The 23,316-nt window shown below is 44.9% G+C and overlaps 1 protein-coding gene across 3 annotated transcripts in view; it reads left to right on the forward strand.

Annotated features, from left to right (window-relative positions):
* Nucleotides 1-23,316, forward strand: part of LOC144487272 (kinetochore protein NDC80 homolog) — a 128,375-nt gene that overhangs the window by 15,654 nt on the left and 89,405 nt on the right. For all 3 annotated transcript variants that reach the window (XM_078205357.1, XM_078205358.1, XM_078205359.1), the window contains exons 3-6: nt 3,648-3,710; nt 4,513-4,639; nt 8,624-8,796; nt 18,454-18,556. In XM_078205357.1, the coding sequence (XP_078061483.1) occupies nt 3,648-3,710; nt 4,513-4,639; nt 8,624-8,796; nt 18,454-18,556 (466 nt within the window). The remainder of the gene's footprint in view (nt 1-3,647; nt 3,711-4,512; nt 4,640-8,623; nt 8,797-18,453; nt 18,557-23,316) is intronic.

The following is a 23,316-nucleotide window of genomic DNA, read 5'->3' on the forward strand; positions in this document are numbered from 1 at the left end:
GCGTTAGAGAGAGTGCAGAGAAGGTTTACCAGGACGTTGCCTGGTATGGAGGGTCTTAGCTATGAGGAGAGATTGGGTAAACTGGGGTTGTTCTCCCTGGAAAGACGGAGAATGAGGGGAGATCTAATAGAGGTGTACAAGATTATGAAGGGGATAGATGGGGTGAATGGTGGGAAGCTTTTTCCCAGATCAGAAGTGACGATCACGAGGGGTCACGGGCTCAAGGTGAGAGGGACGAAGTATAACTCGGATATTAGAAGGATGTTTTTTACACAGAGGGTGGTGGGGGCCTGGAATGCGCTGCCAAGTAGGGTGGTGGAGGCAGACACGCTGACATCGTTTAAGACTTACCTGGATAGTCACATGAGCAGCCTGGGAATGGAGGGATACAAACGATTGGTCTAGTTGGACCAAGGAGCGGCACAGGCTTGGAGAGCTGAAGGGCCTGTTTCTTGTGCTGTACTGTTCTTTGTTCTTTGTCCATGCCGCCCTTATTTTTTTTAAAACCCCAAAGCTAATCCCAATTGCCCGTATTTGGCCCATATCCCTCTATACCCATCGTACCCATGTAACTATCTAAATGCTTTTTAAAAGATAAAATTGTTCCCGCCTCTACTAGTTCCTCTGCCAGCTTGTTCCAGACACTCACCGTCCTCTGTGAAAAAATTGCCCCCCTGGACACTTTTGTATCTCTCCCCCTCTCACTTTAAACCTATGCCCTCTAGTTTTAGACTCCCCTACCTTTTGGAAAAGATATTGACGATCTACCTTGTCTATGCCCCTCATTATTTTATAGACCTCTGTAAGGTCACCCCTCAGCCTCCTACGCTCCAGACAAAATAGTCCCAGTCTATTCAGCCTCTCCTTATAACTCAATCCATCAAGTCCCAGTAGCATCCTAGTAAATCTTTTCTGCACTCTTTCTAGTTTAATAATATCCTTTCTATAATAGGGTGACCAGAATTGCACACAGTATTCCAAGTGTGGCCGTACCAATGTCTTGTACAACTTTAACAAGACGTCTCAACTCCTGTATTCAATGTTTTGACCGATGAAACCAAACATGCCGAATGCCTTCTTCACCACTCTGTCCACCTGTGACTCCACTTTCAAGGAGCTATGAACATGTCGATCTCCTTGTTCCGTAACTCTCCCCAACGCCCTACCATTAACTGAGTAAGTCCTGCCCTGGTTCAATCTACCAAAATGCATTACCTCGCATTTGTCTAAATTAAACTCCATCTGCCATTCGTCAGCCCACTGGCCCAATTGATCATGATCCCGCTGCAATTGGAGATAACCTTCCTCACAGTCCACCATGCCACCAATCTTGGTGTCATCTGCAAACTTACTAACCATGCCTCCTATATTCTCATCCAAATCATTAATATAAATGACAAATAACAGTGGGCCCAGCAGTGATCCCTGAGGCTCACCGCTGGTCACAGACCTCCAGTTTGAAAGACAACTCTCTACAACCACCCTCTGGCTTCTGTCAAAAATGTGGCTTTTGCTACCAAATAAACCTGTTGGACTTTAACCTGGTGTTGTTAAACTTCTTCTTCTGTCAAAAAGCCAATTTTGTATCCATTTAGATACCTCCCCTGGATCCCGAGAGATTCAACTTCATGCAACAACCTACCATGCGGAACCTGGTCAAAGGCCTTGCTAAAGTCCATGTAGACAACATCAACTGCACTGCCCTCATCTACCTTCTTGGTGACCCCTTCAAAAAACTCAATTAAATTTGTGAGACATGATTTTCCACTCGCAAAGCCATGCTGACTGTCCCTAATCAGTTCTTGCATCTCTAAATGCCTGTAGATCCTGTCTCTCAAAATACCTTCCAACAATTTACCCGCCACAGATGTGAGGCTCACTGGCCTGTAGTTCCCAGGCTTTTCCCTGCAGCCCTTTTTAAACAAAGGCACAACATTTGCCACACTCCAATCTTCAGGCACCTCACCCGTGACTATCGATGATTCAAATATCTCGGCTAGGGGACCCGCAATTTCCTCCCTAGCCTCCCAAACGCCCTCGGATATACCTCATCAGGTCCCGCAGATTTATCTAACTTGGTGCGCTTTAAGACTTCCAGCATCACCACCTCTGTAATATGTACACTCCTCAAGACATCACTATTTATTTCCCCAAGTTCCCTAACATTCATGCTTTTCTCAACAGTAAACACTGATGAGAAATATTCATTTAGGATCTCACCCATCTCTTGTGGATCCGCACATAGATGACTTTGTTGATCCTTAAGAGGCCCGACTCTCTCACTTGTTACTCTTTTGCCCTTTATGTATTTGTAGAAGCTCTTTGGATTCTCTGGATGATGGAGAGTAGGCTGCTAATTTGCTAGGTTGGATTTGTCCTGCTTTTTGAGTACAGGACCTATGTAAGTAATTTTCCACATTGCTGGGTAGATGCCATGATGCAGTTTTACTGGAACAGCTTGGCTAGAGGCACAGCCAGTGCTGGAGCACAAGTCTTTAGTACTATTGTATGAACATTGTCAGGGCCCGTTGCCTTTGCAGTATCCAACACCATTGCTTGTGGGATGAATCGAATTGGCTGAAGACTGATATCTGTGATGCTGGGACCACAAGAGGAGGCTGCGATGGATCATCCACTTGACACTTCTGGCTGAAGATTGTTGCGAATGCTTCAACCTTATCTTTTGCACTGATGTACTGGGCTCCAGGGGATATTTGTGGAAACCCTCCTCCAGTGAGTTGTTTAATTGTCCACCATCATTGACAACTGGATGTGGCAGGACTGCAGAGCTTAGATCTGATCTGTTGGTTGTGGGATCACTTCGCTCAGTCTGTTCCTTGTTGCTTCTGCTGTTTGGCACACAAGTAGTCCTGTTGACATCTCATTTTTTTGGTATGTCTAGTGTTACTCCTAGCATGCCCTCCTGGACTCTAAATTAAATTCGGGTTGATCCTCTGGTTTGGTGGTAATGGTAGAGTGGTAGATATGCTGTTCCATGAGGTAATGGTAGAGTGGTAGATATGCTGTTCCATGAGGTTACAGATTCTGGTTGAGTGCAATTCTGCTGCTGCTGATGGTCTATAGCACTTCATGGTTGCCCGATTTTAAGCTGCTAAATCTCTTTGAGGTCTTTAGCACAGTGCTGGTGCCACACAGTACGATGGAGGGTACCTTCAATATGAAGGTGGGACTTCTCCACAATGATAGTGAATTGAAATGGCAAGCGACCAGAAGACCGGGGTCATGTTTGCACCAGAGCCCAGATGTTCCACAAGGTGATCACCTAGTCTGTTTAGTCTACCCATTGTAGAGGAGACAGCTGAAAGAATTGGGCAGTGAGAGGCAAAGGTGTAAAGGGGCAGGTGTTACACTTCCTGCAATTGTGTGGGAACATGCTCTGGGAAGAGGGTGAGGTGTGGGGGGTGATAGAGGTGTGGACTAAGGTGTCATGGAGGGAATGCTGATGGGAAGGATGGGACAGATGTATTTGGTGGCATCTTAGTTGAGGTGGCAGAAATAGTGGAGGATGATCCTTTGAATGCGAAGGCTGGGGGGTGGCAAATGATTGTGATTCCGGAAGGGAGGAGACATTATTTTTTTAAATGTTTGCAAACGGATTTATCTTTTGCTAAACTTTCTGTTCTCAGTGTGTCAAGCACACGATTTCGTTCAGGAACCTCTGAGAGAAGAACCAGCTTCTTTGGAAGAAGGTAATGTCAGCATTTAACTTCCTCTCCATGAGAGTGTTTTTCAAGATTATGTTCTATTTGGTTTCTTTTTTCCCTGCATGCCCTTGCCCTTCACAGGCTCCATTCTGTTCTGTGTAATTCAATACAACAGATTATTACAATCAAATTCTTCCAAGTGCTGCTTTATTCTCAGGCATAGTTGGACTTGAGTTACTTATAGATATGAAGAAGTCACATCTCTTCTGAATCGCAGAATTGTTATTGCACAGGAAGAGTATATCAGGCCCATCGTGTCTGCGTCTGCTCTCTGAGCAATTCGTCCACTGTCATTTTGCTGCTTTCTTCCATCGAACCATAGAAAATTACAGCTGAGAAACAGGCCTTTTGGCCCTTCTTGTCTGTGCCGAACCATTTTTTGCCTAGTCCCACATAGAACCATAGAAACCTCCAACCCTAAACTTTCTTACTTTTCAATAATAATCCAATTCCCTCTTGAATGCCTCAATTTAACCTGCCGCCTCCTCGCGATTAGGCAGCGCATTGCAGATCTTAACCACTTGCTATGTGAAAAAGTTTAGCCTTGTGTCTTCATTGCCGCTTTTGCTAAGTACCTTGCATCGGTACCTGCAATAGAATGATGTTGGCATAGCAAGGGTTAATGTGGGGCAAGGAAACTGTATCACCCACAATATCACAAGCAGATTACCTGGTCATTATAACATTGCTGTTTGGGGGGGTTGCTTCTTACCCTCCTGTTTGGTTTTGAGCAATTGGTTGAGCAATTTGAAAATATTTGTTCTAAATATGAGTGTTTTTATTGTAGAACAAGTAGCATTGGAACATTTTCTGCAAATCCATACGGAGCATGTGGAGGCACGGAAAAGATAAAGGATCCTAGACCGCTTCACGATAAGGCTTTTGTACAACAGTGCATTCGGCAGCTTTGTGAGGTATTTTCACTTTTAGTCAGTATAATTAGATAGAATCCCTCCAGTGCAGAAGAAGGCCACTTGGCGAATTGAATCTGCACCGACTCTCCATCAGAGCATCCCAGCTAAGTCCACCCCATGCTCCACCCCTGTAATCGCATGCATTTATCCTGCTAATCCCTCTAACCTACGCATCTTCGGACACCAAGGGACAATTTAGCATGGCCAATCCACCTAACTTGAACATCTTTGGAGTGTGGGAAGAAACTGAAGCACCTGGAGGAAAGCCATGCACACAGGGAGAACGAGCACACAGTCACCCAAGGCCGGAATCGAACCCGGCTCCCTGGTGCTGTAAGGCAGCAGTGCTAACCACTGTGCCATTGTGGTTCAGTGATCGGTTAGAGGAGTGGGCAATGGTATATATAGGTGTGCTCATGTGGATATTACTGCACATTTTGAGCCAATTTTGGATAATCTCTCAAATGGTGACGTTTGTCATTCTCATGAATAGCCTGAATGACTTTGGTCAAACCTCGTGGGGTGGCACAGGTTTGATAGGCCAAATGGCCTCCTTCTGCACTGTAGCAATTCTAATGGTACAAAAGCAATGGGTGTAGTAATAGGACCTGGTAATCCAAACTGGAAAACCTGCATTTTGCATGTGTTCTGCAGTTCTCCAATTCTTCCAATGGTGGAACAAGAAATACTTTGAGATAAATGCAGGTACAAATTCAGTCTGCCTTGTTTATAAGCTGTACGTGAATGTATTGTTCATTTGACAAGCCCTCTGCCTGGGACTAAGTCCTGGGACCGTCGGAGAGGTAAGTCCCGGGTCAAGAGGGTAGGGGATGCTATGGGAGCTTGGGAGGTGGGCAATCATGGCATCTGGATGATGCTGCTCGGTGGAGGGGTGGTGGAATTCCAATATCCTGGAGGGAAGGGTACTGGTTTGATTAGTAAGTTTGCGGACGACACAAAGGTTGGCAGATTTGGGGATAGTGACGAGGACCATCAGAGGATACAGCAGGATATAGATTGGTTGGAGGCTTGGGCGGAGAGATGGCAGATGGCGTTTAATCCGGACAAATGTGAGGTAATGCATTTTGGAAGGTCTAATACAGATAGGAAATATACAGTAAATGGCAGAACCCTTAAGAGTAGGCAGAGATACTGAGTGTAGAGATACACAGGTCACTGAAAGTGGCAACGCAGGTGGAGAAGGTAGTCAAGAAGCCATATGGCATGCTTGCTTTCATCGGCCGGGGCATTGAGTTTAAAAATTGGCAAGTCATGTTGCAGCTTTATAGAACCTTAGTTAGGCCGCACTTGGAATATAGTGTTCAGTTCTGGTTGCCAAACTACCAGAAGGATGGTGAGGCTTTGGAGAGGGTACAGAAAAGATCTACCAGGATGTTACCTGGTATGGAGGGCATTAGCTATGAGGAGAGGTTGGAGAAACTTGGTTTGTTCTCACTGGAACAACAGAGGTTGAGGGGGCGACCTGATAGACGTCTGCAAGATTATGAGAAGCATGGACAGAGTGAATCGTCAGAAGCTTTTTCCAAGGGTGGAAGAGTCAATTACTAGGGGGCACAGGTTTAAGGTGCGAGGGGCAAGGTTTAAAGGAGATGTACGAGGCAGATTTTTTACACAGAGGGTGGTGGGTGCCTGGAACTCTGCGGGGGAGGTAGTGGAAGCAGATACAGTAGTGAGTTTTAATAGGATGGTAATGGACAATAGGATGGTAATGGAGGGATGTGGTCCCCGGAAGAGTCGGGGGTTTTGGTTCAGTCGGGCAGCATGGTCGGTGCAGGCTTGGAGGGCTGAAGGACCCGTTCCTGTGCTGTAATTTTCTTTGTTCTTTGTTCAACTCTGAGTGAAAATGCCCTTTGGTCCAGGATGGGAAAAAGTGATTTTCTTTTGAGTTTCTTACCTAACTGCTCCCGCGAGCCTAAAAATTGAAGCTGGTGGGATAAGAGCCTTAAATGGCCTTTATGATTCCCCCCCTCCAGCCTTGGGAGGAGTGTAAAATTCAGCCCTTAATATCACTAGATGTTGCACAAATCTCTGATACTGGACTCATTAATATCCTGAGCACTGACTCTGTTCCAGACTACAGCTTTTTAAAGTGATGCAAAATCACTTTATAAATATCTCTCCCTTCTCACTTCATAAGGGAGAGGGGAGTGATACAAAAGAGTCCAGAGGGGCAATTTTTCTCACACACGGTGGTGAGAGTCTGGAACAAGCTGCGAGAGGTAGTAGAGCAGATACAATTTTGTCTTTTAAAAAGTGTTTAGACAGTTACATGGGTAAGATGGCGATAGAAGGATATGGGCCAAACGTGGGCAATTGGGACTAGCTTAGTGGTTTAAAAAAAAGGGGGTGGCATGGACAAGCTGGGCCGAAAGGCCTGTTTCCATGATGTAAACTTGTCCAACAGTCCAAAGATGTGCGGGTTAGGTTGATTGGCCATACTAAAATTGCCCCTTAGTGTCCTGGGATGCGTAGATTAGAGGGATTAGCAGGTAAAATATGTAGGGATATGGGGGTAGGGTCTGGGTGGGATTGTGGTCGGTGCAGACTCGATGGGCCGAATGGCCTCTTTCTGTACTGTAGGGTTTCTATGTTCTATGTTAAACCTCTATGACTCCAAGTGCAGATTCATTCTTAAATCAGTTCTGCAGAAAATTGGTCAAAACAAGATGACTTTTTCCATGTCTTTTTGAGATCATAGAACCCTGCAGTGCAGGGGGGAGGCCATTCTGCTCATCAATTCTGCACCAACAACAATCCCACCCACACCCTATCCCCGTAACCCCATGTATTTACCCTGCTAGTCCCCGAACACTAAGGGGGCAATTTAGCACGGCCAATCAACTGAACCAACACGTTTTTGGACTGTGGAAGGAAACCGGAGCACCTGGAAGAAAGCCACGCAGACACGAGGAGAAAATGACCCAAGGTTGGAATTGAACCCAGATCCCTGGCAGTCTAAGGCAGCAGTGATAACCACTGTGCCACTGTGCTGCCGGATGATACAATGAAGTTGTTAGTACGACTTTCAAAGCCTTCTCCATGATAAAATTATTATTTCCTCATTATTGCAATATTAGTTCTCTTTAACAGAAGTTAATGTACATTTTCAGTAAATTAACTTGTGGCTTAGCCTCTGAATTGGAACAGCACAGTTTTCAATTTTAAGCTAAGGTACCTACAGGTGTATTAATAAAAGTGACATCAAAGATACATGAGCCGTTAAAACTTATTTTGAAAGGGAGCCATGGTCTTTAAAAAAATTTGATGATTTGCACAATGCTGGAAGTACTATTATGTTTATCCTTGCAGTGGGTTAAAAAAAAAATCTTTGAATGTAATCTGTCAGGTGAGATTTAATAGCCAGTAACTAGTGCTGTTGCACAGCATGGAGGTGCAACATCCTGGTGTTTTCTGCTATGAATTGCTAGGATTGGGTAGCACGGTGGCACAGTGGTTAGCACTGCTGCCTCAGCACCAGAGACCCAGGTTCAATTCTGGCCTCAGGTGACTGTCTGTCTGCGTGGGTTTCCTCCTGGTGCTCCGGTTTCCTCCCACAGTCCAAAGATGTGCGGGTTAGGTTGATTGGCCATGCTAAGTTGCCTTTATTGTCAGGGGACTAGCAGGGTAAATGCATGGGGTTGCAGGGATGGGGCTGGGTTGGATTGTTGTCAGCGCAGATTCGATGGGCCGAATGGCCTCCTCATGCATTGTAGGAAATCAATGATGATTTGGGTTGGTGTATCAGTTGCTGCAAGGCAAGACCCAGTAAAAGCTAAAGCTTCATCTCGTAAGGATGTGGAAACTCGTGCATATGCCATTCGATACTTCTCCATTCTCTCCAACACTGGTGTGTGCTCAAAGGGCATTTAAAAAAAAGTGTCGTGAAATTCTCATGAATGTACATTAAATCAGAATTTTGTTTGTTTTTTTGAGATTAAAATGATACTACCATATTTATTTTAGTTCCTTGGGGAATTTGGTTATCCACATTCTATCTCGACCAAGAGTCTGCAGTCGCCCACTACCAAGGAATTTCTGAAGATCTTCTCCTTTTTGTATAACTTGCTCGATCAATCTTACCAGATGCCTGATTCAAAGTTTGAAGAGGAGATTCCCAGAATCTTTAAATCTCTTGGGTAAGACTAGAAATATTGAAGTTACTATGGTGGCAGACCTACAGTATGTGTATCAACTTGGCTCCATTGAGAGCATATTATCTTCAGGATGTTGAATGAACTCCCCTGGAGAACCAGAGGTGGTGGGAATCTGGAATGCATTGTCTGGGAAGGTAGTGGAGGCTGGAAATTTTACAACTTTTAAAAAAGTATTTGGATGAGCACTTGAAACATAACATTCAAGGATATGGGATTAGTGTGACTTTAGTGGTTGTTATTGTTGGTGCTGACTTGATAGTCTAAAGAGCCTTTTCTGAGCTGTATGACTCTGGTCCAGGCTAGTCGTGCATCATTTCTTTGGTACTTGAATGTCAGAGGTGTGCCCTTTAATGGAGACATTCACTTAGTCTAACTGCGATGGCTTGGATCAAGATTAAACAGAAAATTCCACTTTTTGTTGAAGAGCAGAATGCTTCCCTGGTGTTCTGATCAGCAATTCCCCCTCACCAGCACCACCAGTGTTATCAAAAATCATTCTAACTGCTGATTCGTCTGATTTGCTGTGGTGCCACAAATTGGCTACCATATTGGATGCAGAATGTGTGGTTTGTACTCTGTGCTTGCAAGTTGGGAATGACCCGAGATAAATATTTCAGATTTTAAAGATTGGATAAATCCTTCACCCATTAAACGGATTCATTAAACGAGAGCCATGAATACATTTCCCTCTGTCACTTATTATTGACAAAACATTAATCTTAACCACCTGTCCAGATCCATTAGGCTCATGAGTCTTGTGGCCAAAATTCACATAATTAAAGACCCGAGGAGATAGCTTCCTGTTCGTGCCTTTTGAACAAAGTGAAACCATACTCCTACTTTCACATCATACTCTTACTTTCTAACATTGCTTTACCCTGGACCAAAGCTTTGTGGAAGTATCCTTCATCCATGCACTCTGCAGCATTTCACAGCAATCTCATCTCTTAAACTGCCTACTGCTTCAATGAAAAGCTGAGTTTTGTAAGCCAAATGATTCTATCTTAATCTACATTAAGTTTAATATTTCTTCACCTAGCTTTTGTGTCTGTCTTTGCAATGCAAAGCGTGGTTCCTGAAATTCACCCCTCTCGAATATTATTAGAACTGAGGGGAAAAGACAGGTCTTTTGAGAACATGGTTCAGACCAATTCTCTATGTATTACTGTTTACTTTGTTAGAAATCTTTTCTTGTGATGCAGTCTTCAAAATAGGGAAAGGAAGAGGGAATAGCAATATTAACTAAGAAAAATTAGAACATTAGAGGGGGTAGCAGTAAGGGTAAAGCGACTGTTGCACTGAAAAGCAGAAAGGGGTGCTAAGATTTTGGTAGGAGTTTATAGGCCATCAGATAGCAGTGATAAAATAACGGGATGCAGGAATCAGAGAAACGTTTTGCGAAAACAGTTATAATGGGAGACTAATTTTCAGAGTGGGGAAACAGCGAGAGTATCAAAGGCACAAATTTCTTGTATATTCTGAAGAGTGTTATAACTAAGTGCCATAACAATGAGCAAACAGGAGAGATCTGTGCCGGTCCCACCCGTGTCCTGCAATCGTCCCACACTTAGTCAAATTTTGGGGGAGTTGAGAGTTTTATGACGGTTCTGGGAGGGGTGAAGCCTAAACTTGCCAGTGTGCCCAGCTGCAAACTGATCAAGCGCCATTTTGAAAGGGCACCTGATCGCACAGTGCACTGGAAGACCCGCTCACTCCCCCTATGGAGAACAGGACCACACCCTTATCGGCAGCATGTTTCCCCTCCCCTCAGCATTGAGGCCTTACTAATGGGTCCCCCTTCATTTTAGTAAGGCGTTTGATAAGGTTCACCATGGTAGGCTTCTGCAGAAAATGCAGATGTATGGGATTGGGGGTGATCTAGGAAATTGGATCAGGAATTGGCTAGCGGATAGGAAACAGAGGGTGGTGGTTGATAGTAAATATTCATCATGGAGTGCGGTTACAAGTGGTGTACCTCAGGGATCTGTTTTGGGGCCACTGCTGTTTGTAATATTTATTAATGATCTGGATGAGGGTATAGTTGGGTGGATTAGCAAATTTGCTGATGACACCAAAGTCGGTGGTGTGGTAGACAGTGAGGAAGGGTGTCGTAGTTTGCAGGAAGACTTAGACAGGTTGCAAAGTTGGGCCGAGAGGTGGCGGATGGAGTTTAATGCGGAGAAGTGTGAGGTAATTCACTTTGGTAGGAATAACAGATGTGTTGAGTATAGGGCTAACGGGAGGACTTTGAATAGTGTGGAGGAGCAGAGGGATCTAGGTGTATGTGTGCATAGATCCCTGAAAGTTGGGAATCAAGTAGATAAGGTTGTTAAGAAGGCATATGGTGTCTTGGCGTTTATTGGTAGGGGGATTGAATTTAGGAGTCGTAGCGTTATGTTGCAACTGTACACAACTCTGGTGCGGCCGCACTTGGAGTACTGTGTGCAGTTCTGGTCCCCACATTACAGGAAGGATGTGGAGGCTTTGGAGAGGGTGCAGAGGAGGTTTACCAGGATGTTGCCTGGTATGGAGGGGAGATCCTATGAGGAGAGGCTGAGGGATTTGGGATTGTTTTCGCTGGAAAGGCGGCGGCTAAGAGGGGATCTTATTGAAACATATAAGATGATTAGAGGTTTAGATAGGGTGGATAGTGATAGCCTTTTTCCTCTGATGGAGAAATCCAGCACGAGGGGGCATGGCTTTAAATTGAGGGGGGGTAGTTATAGAACCGATGTCAGGGGTAGGTTCTTTACCCAGAGGGTGGTGAGGGATTGGAATGCCCTGCCAGCATCAGTAGTAAATGCGCCTAGTTTGGGGGCGTTTAAGAGATCCGTAGATAGGTTCATGGACGAAAAGAAATTGGTTTAGGTTGGAGGGTCACAGTTTTTTTTTAACTGGTCGGTGCAACATCGTGGGCCGAAGGGCCTGTTCTGCGCTGTAATGTTCTATGTTCTATGTTCTATCTTTCCCCGTCATAGACCCCCGTTCCCTTGTCCCCGACACCCTAGCAGTGCTCACCTGGCAATGCCAGGGTGCCACCTGGCATTGCCAGGTGGGGCAGGATGGTAACACAGTAGTTAGCACTGCTGCCTCACAGCACCAGCGATCCAAGTTCGATTCTGGCCTTGGGTCACTGTCTGTGTGGAGTTTGCATGTCCTCCCCGTGTCTGCGTGGGTTTCCTCTGGGTGCACTGGTTTCCTCCCACAGTCCAAAAATGTATGTGTTAGGTAGTGGCCATGCTAAATTGCCCCTAGTGTCAGAGGGATTAGCAGGATAAATATGTGTTGAAGTGTAACTTTTTTCCTGCTAATTACTTGTAAAAGACAGACTCTACAAATTCGTTCTCGTCAAGATAACAAGCATTTAATAACAAAGCTCTGCATGCAGAAGGTGGCTAAGACTTGAGGTCGGAGAGCAGTTGATACAGCTGCTAGTTCCTCCACCAAGTTCGCGCTTAGCCCCAGAAACAGTCCACAATTTATAGAAAATCAGTATCAGGTTTTGTGACAAGGGCTTACGTGGGAAAATGAGTAATAGAAACAATTAGTAATGAGCAATAAAACAATTAGTGGCATCATAAATACAAGTGGTATCTCAGCTTGACTTTCGAGGCCCCTCGGTCTTATCAATAGTAACATTATCCTGTCTTTGGAAGGAACGAAATGGTTCGGTGACTCCCTCACCTACAACCTTATCTTGTTTATGCATGTAGTTCTAGGGTACTTGTCAAAACACCCTGAGACAAGGCTAGTTGGCCTTGCGTTCTGTTTTATGGCTTCCCTTCCCTAAGATAAGCAGAGTTAGCCTCAGTTTGACCGTACTAGTTTGGGAGAGGGTCAAATGGGTAGCTGCTTTGTTCTGTGTTTTTTTGCGAGTATCACCTCGAGCAAGTAGCCACTTTTCCCATCATGCCATTATTAGCTTGTACCATATCACATGTGGGGTTATGGGGATAGGGCCTGGGTGGGATTGTGGTCTGTGCAGACTCGATGGGCCAAATGGACTCCTTCTGCACTGTAGGGATTCTATGATTCTATGACAATGCCCAGCCATGCCATGACCACCAATGGGCTCCAGGCACCTTCAGCGAGGCTAACAAGCCTGTGATTGTAACTGTTAGTTGGGCCTGGATCGCAATGTCAAAAACCCAGAGCCTTTCAAGCAGACAGATAGCAGAGTAATCAGTGCGATGTTAGTGGGATTTGAGCTTGGCTTCATATGAAATCCCTCAAAGGTTCTTATGGCAGTCAGTGGAATACTTGCCACACGAGCCCCAACCTAGCAGCGACTTCTGGCCCTGCACCCATGAAGGCCCCCCAGCTTGCACCGTGGCAGCAGCTGACTTTCCCTTTTGCAGCCTGGAGGTTAGTGCCAAGTGGAACTCACCTCCTCGCTCGCCCTTATCTATTCACTTTATCTACCTGTCCTGCTGTCTTCGGAGATCTATGGGCCTGCACACCAAGGTCCCTCTGATCTTCTATTATATATTCCCATGCCTTGTTAGTCCTTCCAATTTACCACACCACCAATTTTTATGTCATCTGCAAACGTACTGATCATACCTCCTACGTTCACATCCAGACCATTAAGGTACACTACAGCAACAAGGGACCTAGCACCAATCCCTGCGGAACACCACTGGACACAGGCTTCCAGTCACAAAAACAACTTTCGACCATTGCCCTCTGCCTCCTGCCACTAAGACAATTCTGGATCCAGTTTGCCAAGTTGCCCTAGATCCCATGAGCTCCAACCACCTTCATCAGCCTCGCATGTGGGACCTTGTCAAAGCTTGGTGCGGTTTTCCAGTGCTACTGGGGAAAGTTTAAACTAAATTGGTCGAGGTGTGGGGGGAGGATAAGAACCAGAATGTAACATTAAAAATGCGAAATGAGGTGCACAAAAGATTGGAGAAGGTAGAACAGAGAGTGATAAATAGAGGCAATACATCAGGTGCAGTCAGACTGGGAGGGAGGATGAGGTTTAAATTGGGTTTACAGTGAAGTATATAAAGAATGAGAAATCAGGTTGGTGAGTTGTCGGTGCAGATTACCACATCGGAAAGTGATGTGGCGGTAATGGAGATTGATTCAAAAATAGGGCAGGACTGGGTACTGAATATTCCTGGATCTGAGGAATGTTTCAGTAATTCAATTTTTGATGAAGTAACAAGTTTGATGAAGGCAATGCTGTGGAGTTTGCCTATGGAGGGTCAGCTTCGGCTTGGATAAAAAATAATTAGATTAAGGACAGAAAACAGCAAGTTGTGGTAAATGTTTTTTTTCAGACTTCCGGCTGGTAGACAATGATGTTCCCCCATCATCATTGCTAGAGCCACTGCTTTTTGTGTAGTAATATCTATGTAAATTACTTGGATATTGGAACATAGAATTAAATTTCAAAATATGCCACTGATACCAAACTTGGAGTTGTGGTAAATGACAATGATACTAATCGAATGGGACAGGACATTGGCTAGTGGAATGGTTAAATAAGTGGTGGATGGAATTTAATACAGAGAAGTGTGAGGTAATGCATCTTTTGCAGAATCGATAAGTGGCATTATAGATTTAATGGCACGTTTCTCAACTGTGTACAGGTGAATAGATCTTTGAAGGTGGCAGGATGGTTAGGAGAATGGTTACCAAAGCATATCGGATCTTGAGTTTAAAAAAATAGATCTTTGGTTAGACCACAACTAGGTATTGCATCCAATTCTGACTGCCACACTTCAGGAAGGAAGTGATGGTCTTTCAGAAGGTGCAGAGATCAGCAGAACAGTCCTGGGGATGTGGGATTTCAAGTGCAAGGTTAAGCTGGAGAAGCTGGGTTCTCCCTGGAGCAATGGCGATTGAGAGACGTCTGATGAAGAAATACAAGGTTGTAAAAGATTTAAGTAAGATAGACAAAAAGACTGTTCCCATTAGCTAGTGGCACCAGGACTAGGGGACGTAGATTTAAGAGATGCAGGGGAATGAGAGAAAGAACTTTTTACAGTGATTCGTAATGACCTGGAACTTGCCATATTTGAGACTAGTGGGAGATGTGATGATCTATGTTTCTGAAGGAAATTGGACAAGCAGTTAAGGCAAACAATCTTACTACAGAGCTACAGGGATAGAGTAGGGTAAGAGGATGGAGCATATTGTTCTGCAGATAGCTGACATGGAATCAATGGGCCAAATGGCCCCCTTCTGTCCCATTGACTATGACAACGTGTTCAGGAAAGAAAGCCAGATGATTGGTAATATTTATTAGGCAGAACAGTACAGTGCTAAAGGGAGATGTCCTAGAGAGCTCAAGGACAGAATCAGTTTGGCGAATAAGAAACAAAAAGCAATGCCATTACACTACTTGGTGTATTTGATAGTGAAAAAGAAGAGCAATTTTGAGGGAAATTTCAGATGTGAAGAGCTATAGAGGAATGATAATTATAGTAATATAGACTAGGATAGCAGAGAGGAGAAGGTGCATCCAGGAAAATGTTTTTGCTTGTTTCTGGTCAACAAGTAAAATATTGCTGGATCTGATCTTTGGGAGTGACGTATCAAGTGGGATTAAGTGTAAGTTGGGCAACATTCGGAAACTGTGATCATAAGACTTTAGAAAAGGACAATGGAGCAGTCTGGAGTTGGAAAATATTCTGAATTGGAGAAGGATCAATTTCGGTGAAAAAAGAATGGATTGTCCTGGATAACTTGGAATAAAAGATAGGCAGGTAAAACAATGGGCTGACATTAAAGTGCAGACCGTTTGAGTCGAGTCGAAGTACATTGCCTCGAGGAAGAAAGACAGGGCAATCAAAATCAGAGGTCCCTGGATGAAGAAAGACAGAGTAAGATGAAGCAGAAAAATTGTGTATGAGAGATGTCTGGTTGATGATGCAAGTTAGAACCAGGCTCAACGTAGAGGAGGTGAAAGAAGGAAACGAGGCAAGAGCATGAGAAGATATTAATACAAAAGATGGCATCTATCTATCGACACATAAATAGTAAAAAGGTAGCATGGGTGGAATAGGACTTATGGGGACCAAAAAAGGTCCACTCAAGGAGGTGGAGAACATGGTGCTAAATGAATCCTTTGGATCTCTCTTTACAAAGGAAGAAGATGCTGCCAAAGACAGAATGAAAGAAGTAGTTGAGAGACTGGTTGAATAGGGATTGACAAATGTTCATAAGATTGACTGCCCATAAAGTTAACAAGTGACCAGAATTGAATTGGATGTATTTGAGGATATTGAGCTCCATGACAACCACTGTTTTCTTGGACCTTGTGACTCCATTGAGCTTCAAGACCCACAGTTTGGGAAGGCCTGTTAGGAAAATCACCAAAGTTGACAGGAAACAGAATAATTGTTTTACAAGCTGGAGGAAGGTATTTAGTGAGGCAGTGGGAATAAGGCCACTGCTTTCCTTAATATGACCTAGATTCGGGTACACAGGGCGCAATTTCAAAATTGCAGATAAGACAAAACTTGAAAATATTATGCAAAGGAAAGTGATAGATTTCATTAGGGTATGGACAGGCTGGTGGAATGGCTGAACAAGAGGTAAATGAAATTTAATGCAGAGAGGTTTGAAGTGATATATTTTGGCCCACATATGTATGACTCCAGGTCACAGCAATGTGGTTGACTCTTGATTGCTACTCAGTTCAAGGGCAGTTAGCGATGGGCAACAAATGCTGGCCTTGCTAGTGATGCCCACATCTCAGGGCTGACAAAGGGTCCTCCCCTCCCAAAACACTAGCACTATTCTTGTTCTACAGATGCTGTCAGACTTGCTGAGTTTTCCAGCATTTTCAGTTTTTGTTGTTTCTATGAAGTTCTCAGAGATTTGATAAGTGTCACAGTCAAGACGTGAAAGATAAAATATATATTCATCTGCTGGACTATTTTACAAAGTCATTTTTTTTCTGTGCTGTTTGAAAATGGACAATAGCTAAGCAGACAAAATGATTCAGCTGCTCATCTGATGACTGTTCCAGCTAACTTCGAACAAAGAAACACCTTCACACATAATAACCTTAATCTCACATAATAATGCTCATGGCCAAAGCATCAGTAAGTTGACACAATGGCATCAACAAGGGAAAGCCTGTTTACCGATTCAAGACCAGTGTCTCAAAAAACAAAAAGAACCCCCAATTAAACCTCAAAATCCCAGTCATCCTGTGTCCAACGTTGAGATATTTCACATGACCTCTCCCAAGCTGCAGTGTGATATCATCTGTTGGACCTGAATTCCAGCAGTTAATAGAAACATAGAAAACTACAGCACAAAACAGGCCCTTCGGCCCCACAAGTTGTGCCGAGCATATCCCTACCTTTTAGGCCTACCTATAACCCTCCATCCTATTAAGTCCCATGTACTCATCCAGGAGTCTCTTAAAAGACCCTATTGAGTTTGCCTCCACCACCACTGACGGCAGCCGATTCCACTCGCCCACCACCCTCTGTGAAAAACTTCCCCCTAACATTTCCCCAGTACCTACCCCCCAGCACCTTAAACCTGTGTCCTCTCGTAGCAGCCATTTCCACCCTGGGAAAAAGCCTCAGAGTCCACCCGATCTATGCCTCTCAACATCTTATACACCTCTATTAGGTCTCCTCTCATCCTACGAAATGTTACAGTTAATGTTACAGTTTGACGTCCAATGTGAACAAAGCTCCAGACAACAGCCTGTGCTGTCTACCATCAAGCTGGTGGCAGCAGGAAAAACTCTGACCCTCATCAAATCAGTCGACTGCTGGAACCTTGAAACTGGTGCCAGCGGGCTAACTCCGTTTATCTGCCTTCTCCCGTTGTGAAAGTCTTGCTCTGGAAGATGGCACTCTTTGCAATCAGTCAACCTCTTCTCGGAAGGAACATTGCAGATGACTTCTGATTCTAGACTCTGAACACCTGTAATATTCAACTTGTATGTGCACAAATACTCATCCTGCCTTGAGTGTGCTGCTCAAGTTCTTAAAAGAGAGAGACATTTGTAAATTTGTGGTTTGAGGAAAATATGGCATGATTTATAAAGGAAGAAATGTGTACACGGATGGTAAGCGAGCAGGGAAATCAGGGCAGTTTAAGTGCCCCCCACCCCCCCTCCGGTGACACAAGGTTCCGCAGAATAAAATGTGAACAAAAATGAGAGTATGCGGAGTTGGAGGCAACCTATTGATTAGGAGATAAATCCTTAACAACACTGTATCCTAATACCTCACCAACTGCAGCAGTTCGATAATATGGCTCATCATTCCTTCACTGGCAATAAAGATTGGTGCTAAATGTTGACTTTACTATTGTTGAAAGATGTGAGTAGTGGAGTCCCCAATGGATCTATATTTGAGGCCTAAACTTTTTGCAACTTATTACTAGCTTGAATAAAATAATAGCCATATATTCAGTGGTAACAATTCTTGCATTCCTCCTGAAGTCCCCACTGTCACAAATGCTAGTATGTAGTTCATAAGTCTTTCTTGACTTGAGATTTGATCGTGTTTGTAGAACAATGACCATGAACAGTGATCTGATATTTCACATGCCTACTCTAGTTAATATGTATTTTACATGGTGTGTGGAAGATTTTGTCCAAGAAATTAAGCTATATTCCTATTCATTGGGAACTGATTTCTTTATTCATTTAAGGTATCCCTTTCCATTGTCAAAAAGTTCAATGTATACAGTTGGAGCTCCACATACTTGGCCACTGATTCTTGGTGCATTGGTTTGGTTGATGGATCACATTAAGGTAAGAATTTCCAATCATAAATCATATATAGTATATATATTTAAAGGAAGCTTGTTACTGCCAGTTAGGTCTGTGAGCAAGGAAATTCTAGCATAATCTTGAGCTGTCAGTTGCATACCAGTTTGAAAAAAGAATCTCGAAGTTTGCATGACTAAAGGTGAGTGAAATTGTTGAGTTACTGGAGAATCCAAGTGGTTCATTACTTGATCGAGCCTGTAAGTGACTCCATTCTCATACAGCGCAATGTGATTAAACCTTTTAAGCAGCCTTGTTAAGCCTTGGGTGTATCAGAGAACCATAAAAAAAATTAAGGTGCAGAAAGAGGCCATTCAGCCCATCATGTCTGCGATGGCCGCGAGAAAAAAAGAAACTAACTGCTCGTTTTAATCCCACTTTTCAACACCTGATCCCGTAGCCATCCAGGTATCTTTTGAATGAGTTGAGCATTTCAGCCTCAGCCACTAACGTGGGCAGTGAATTCCAGGTGCCCACTACCCTCTGAGTGAAAAAGATTTCCCTCATGTCCCCTCTCATCATTAAATCTAAGCCCTCTTGTAACTGACCCTCATCCAAGGGAAACCGGTTGGCCCCTCATAAATTTGTTCACCTCAATGAAGTCACCCCTAACCACCTCTGTTTTATGGAAACAACCCTAGCTTATCTAATCTCCTCAAAGTTGCAATTTTGAAGTCCTGGCACCATTCTTGTAAATCTCCTCTGCATTCGCTCCAGAACAATATATCCTTCCTGTAATGCGACCAGCACTGTGCACACAGCTCCAGCTGTGGCTTTATACAGTTCCAGCATTGCATCCCTGCTTTTGATTTCAATACCTTGCCCAAGAAAGGAAAGTATTCCATATGCTTTCATGACTGCCTTATCTCCCTCTCCTCCCACCTTCAAGGACATGCACGTCAAGGTCTATCACCACCTCAACCCCTCTCAATATCACTATTCTCTCCCCACAGATGCTGCCAGACCTGCTGGGATTTTGCAGCATTTTCTGTTTTTGTTTCAGATTCCAGCATCCGCAGTACTTTGCTTTTCTCTCAATATCTTTCTGTTTATTGAGTATTCTCTTCCTTTGTTTGCCTTCCCCAAATGCTTTGCCTCTCTGCTTTCCAGGTTGAATTCATGTATGTTGGGCCATAGCCCGTTTAAGGGAATGGGTCAGGTGACCCTGGCTTCAGGGTAATCTGTTTGGGCCACCCCCCCCATCGAGAGGGCAATTATCATAGGATCATAGAATCCCTACAGGAGGCCATTCAGCTCATCGAGTCTGCACCGACCATAATCCCATCCAGGCCCTGTCCCCATAATCCCATGCATTTACCCTAGCTAGTCCCCCTGACACTATGGGGCAATTGAGCATGGCCAATCGACCTAACCTGCACATCTTTGGATTGTGGGAGAAAACCGGAGCGCCCGGAGGAAACCCATGTGGAGAATGTGCAAATTCCACAGTGACCTAAGGTTGGAATTGAACCCAGATTCCTGGTGCTGGCTCCTGCGCTCGTTTGTTCCCAAGCGCTCGGTACTCCTAGTCACCCAACAACCAAGTCTTCCTCTGGTTGCCCCGCAACAACCGATGCCAACGACAGTCGAGGAGACAGACTTGTAACGGTTGACAGCAGCCGAGTTCACCAAACACACTGTTTCCCAAGACGCTCTCTTACCCGTGTGGTCCCCCACATCCTCAGAGGGTTTTCGTTACACTCTGCACTAAGGATCTCGGCAAACAGTCCATGGTAAAGGTCCTAATCCTTCACCTTATGAGCGCCGGTCACTCCAACCTTTGTCGCCAGTGCTAAATTCTTTACTACTGAGGAGTTGTCCTGAAGAACTCCACAGGCAGGCATCAGGGAACACAGGTATTTATTGCAGTCTCCACACTCCAAACAGCATGAGGGTCGGGGCGGCACAGTGGTTAGCACCACTGCCTCACAGTGCCAGGGACCTGCTTTGATTCCTGGCTTGGGTCACTGTCTGTGTGGAGTTTGCACATTCTCCCCGTGTCTGCATGGGTTTCCCTCGGGTGCCCCGGTTTCCTCCCAAAGTTTAAAGATGTGCGGGTTAGGTGGATTGGCTGTGCTAAATTGCCCCTTAGTGTCAGGGGGACTAGCTAAGGGGCAATTTAGCACAGCCAATCCCCCTAACCTGCACATCTTTGGACTGTGGGAGGAAAACACTGCAGGAACGCGGGCCGCAGATTAGCAAAGATAAATGTGAGTTTTTCAAGGACTATGTTAGTATTTAGGTGACATTGTCGACAGGCAAGGCTGGAATAAAGCGCCGAAGATGCTGGGGACCATAATGAAGGCACCAAGACCAGAAAACAAGTCCCAGTTGAGGTCTTTGCAGGATTCAAACCTATTATAGCAAATTTGTGACTGACCTGATGACAGCGTTGAAAACACTGCATTGGTTATTGATGAAGGGACAGGCATGGCAGTGGGTGCTGGAGTGTGAGAAGGCCTACCAAGCAACGAAGAAGGTATTGAAGAAGTCCGGGGTCCTAGTCCGTTTTGACCCCAAATTACCTCTGCAGTTGGCCTATGGCACTTTGCTGTATGGCGTAGGAGTGGTGCTATCCCATCTGATCATAGAAACCCTACAGTACAGAAAGAGGCCATTCGGCCCATCGAGTCTGCACCGGCCACAATCCCACCCAGGCCCTACTCCCATATCCCTACATATTTACCCACTAATCCCTCTAACCTACGCATTTCAGGACACTAAGAGCAATTTTTAGCATGGCCAATCAACCTAACCCGCAAATCTTTGGACTGTGGGAGGAAACCGGAGCACCCGGAGGAAACCCACGCAGACACGAGGAGAATGTGCAAACTCCACACAGACAGTGACCCAAGCCGGGAATCAAACCCAGGTCCCTGGAGCTGTGAAGCAGCAGTGCTAACCACTGTGCTACCGTGCCGCCCCATACTGAGGCGAGTAGTAGATCTCGTCTGCAAGGGGAGGATAAGCCGACAGAAGAATCCGGAACTGAAGACATATCTAAGTCCACAGTGGGAATTGTCAGTGCAGGATGGTTTTATTGTGAGGCATGCGGGTGTCATTCTCCCTTGAGGAGGGAAATGTTGCAACAACTGCACCTAGGACACCCAGAGGTGGTGCGAATGAAGGAGGTGGCCTGCGGTTATGTATGGTGGCCAAAAGTCAATGTCAGCATTGAGAAGCAAGCAGGCTCTTGCGAACTGTGTTCCAAAATTCGGAAGGCACCACCTGCATCACCATTGCACCCGTGGGAATGGCCAAGGAGGCCTTGGGAACCTCTGTTATCCTGACAGCAGTTTACATCCAACCCTCCGTGAAGAGACTGCGCTGGATGAAATATATACCACCACAAATAACCTTGATACAAAACATCCTGAGGCCTTGTTCATTGTGGCTGGGTCTTCAATCAGGCCAAGCTCCAGAGTGTCCTACCAAGATACAACAACGTTCCTCCTGTCCCACCAGAGGCCCAAATGTCCTCGACCACTGCTACACAAACATCTGTCAAGATGCCCCTTAAACGTAGCTATTGTATCTGCTTCTACCACCTCCTCTGGCTAACGCATTCCAGGCACTTACCCTGTGTGTTTTTAAAAAAAACCTAGCCTCGCACATCTCCTTTAAACTTTTCCCTTTTACCCTAAACCTGTGTCCCATAGTAATTGACATTTCTACCCAGGAACAAAGACTCTGACTATCCATTTTATTTATTCCTCTCTCAATTTTGTAAACTTCTATCAGGTGCCCCTTAGCCTCTGACGTTCAAGTAAAAACAAGCCACATTTATCCAATCTCCTCATAGCTAATATCCTTCAAACCAGGCAACCTCCTGGTAAACCTTTTCTGTACCTCTGTTTTGAAACATCTCTTTGTCGCCACCTTGGGCGACCCACCCTTCTGAACTCTTGGTTACATCTATGTTGGAGTTGGGAGATAGACACTGGGGAGAATTTTACCATCCCGCCCGCCATGGGAATCGGAGCAAGTGAGGGATGGGCCATGGAAAGCTCTGTTGACTCGGGCGGGATTTTCCGGTTTCTGAGTGAAAGCGGCCGGAAAATCCCGCCCAATATCTGTGTCACTGAAGGTTTAGCAATAATGTGCTCTGACATGGTTCTTGGAAACTCCTGAGTGCAGGAAGACCTTGCTTATTAAAACATAGAAACATAGAAGATAGGAGCAGAAGACTTGGCCCTTCAGGCCTGCTCAGCCATTCATCACGATCATGGCTGATTGTCCAACTCAATAGCCTAATCTTGCTTTTTCCCCATAACCTTTGAACCCATTCGCCCCAAGTGCTATATCTAGCTGCCTCTTGAATACATTCAATGTTTTGGGATCAACTGCTTCCTATGGTAATGAATTCCACAGGCTCACCAATCTGGGTGAAGAAATGTCTCCTCATCTCAGTCCTAAATGGTCTATCCTGAATCCTCAGACTGTGACCCCTGGTTCTGGACACACACAGCATTGGGAACATCCTCGCTGCATCTACCCTGCCTAGTCCTGTTAAAATTTTATAAGTCTCTGAGGTCCCCCTCACTTTTCTGAACTCCAGCGAAAACGATCCTAACCTGGTCAATCTCTCCTTTTACATCAGTCCCACCATCCCTGGAATCAGCCTGGTAAACCTTCGCTGCACTCCCTCGAGAGCAAGAACATCCTTCCTCAGAAAAGGAGACCAAAACTGCACACACTATTCTAGGTGTGGCCTCACCAAGGCCCTGTATAATTGCAACAACACA

Source organism: Mustelus asterias, unplaced genomic scaffold, assembly GCF_964213995.1.
Source record: "Mustelus asterias unplaced genomic scaffold, sMusAst1.hap1.1 HAP1_SCAFFOLD_695, whole genome shotgun sequence".
Lineage (NCBI taxonomy): Eukaryota > Metazoa > Chordata > Chondrichthyes > Carcharhiniformes > Triakidae > Mustelus > Mustelus asterias.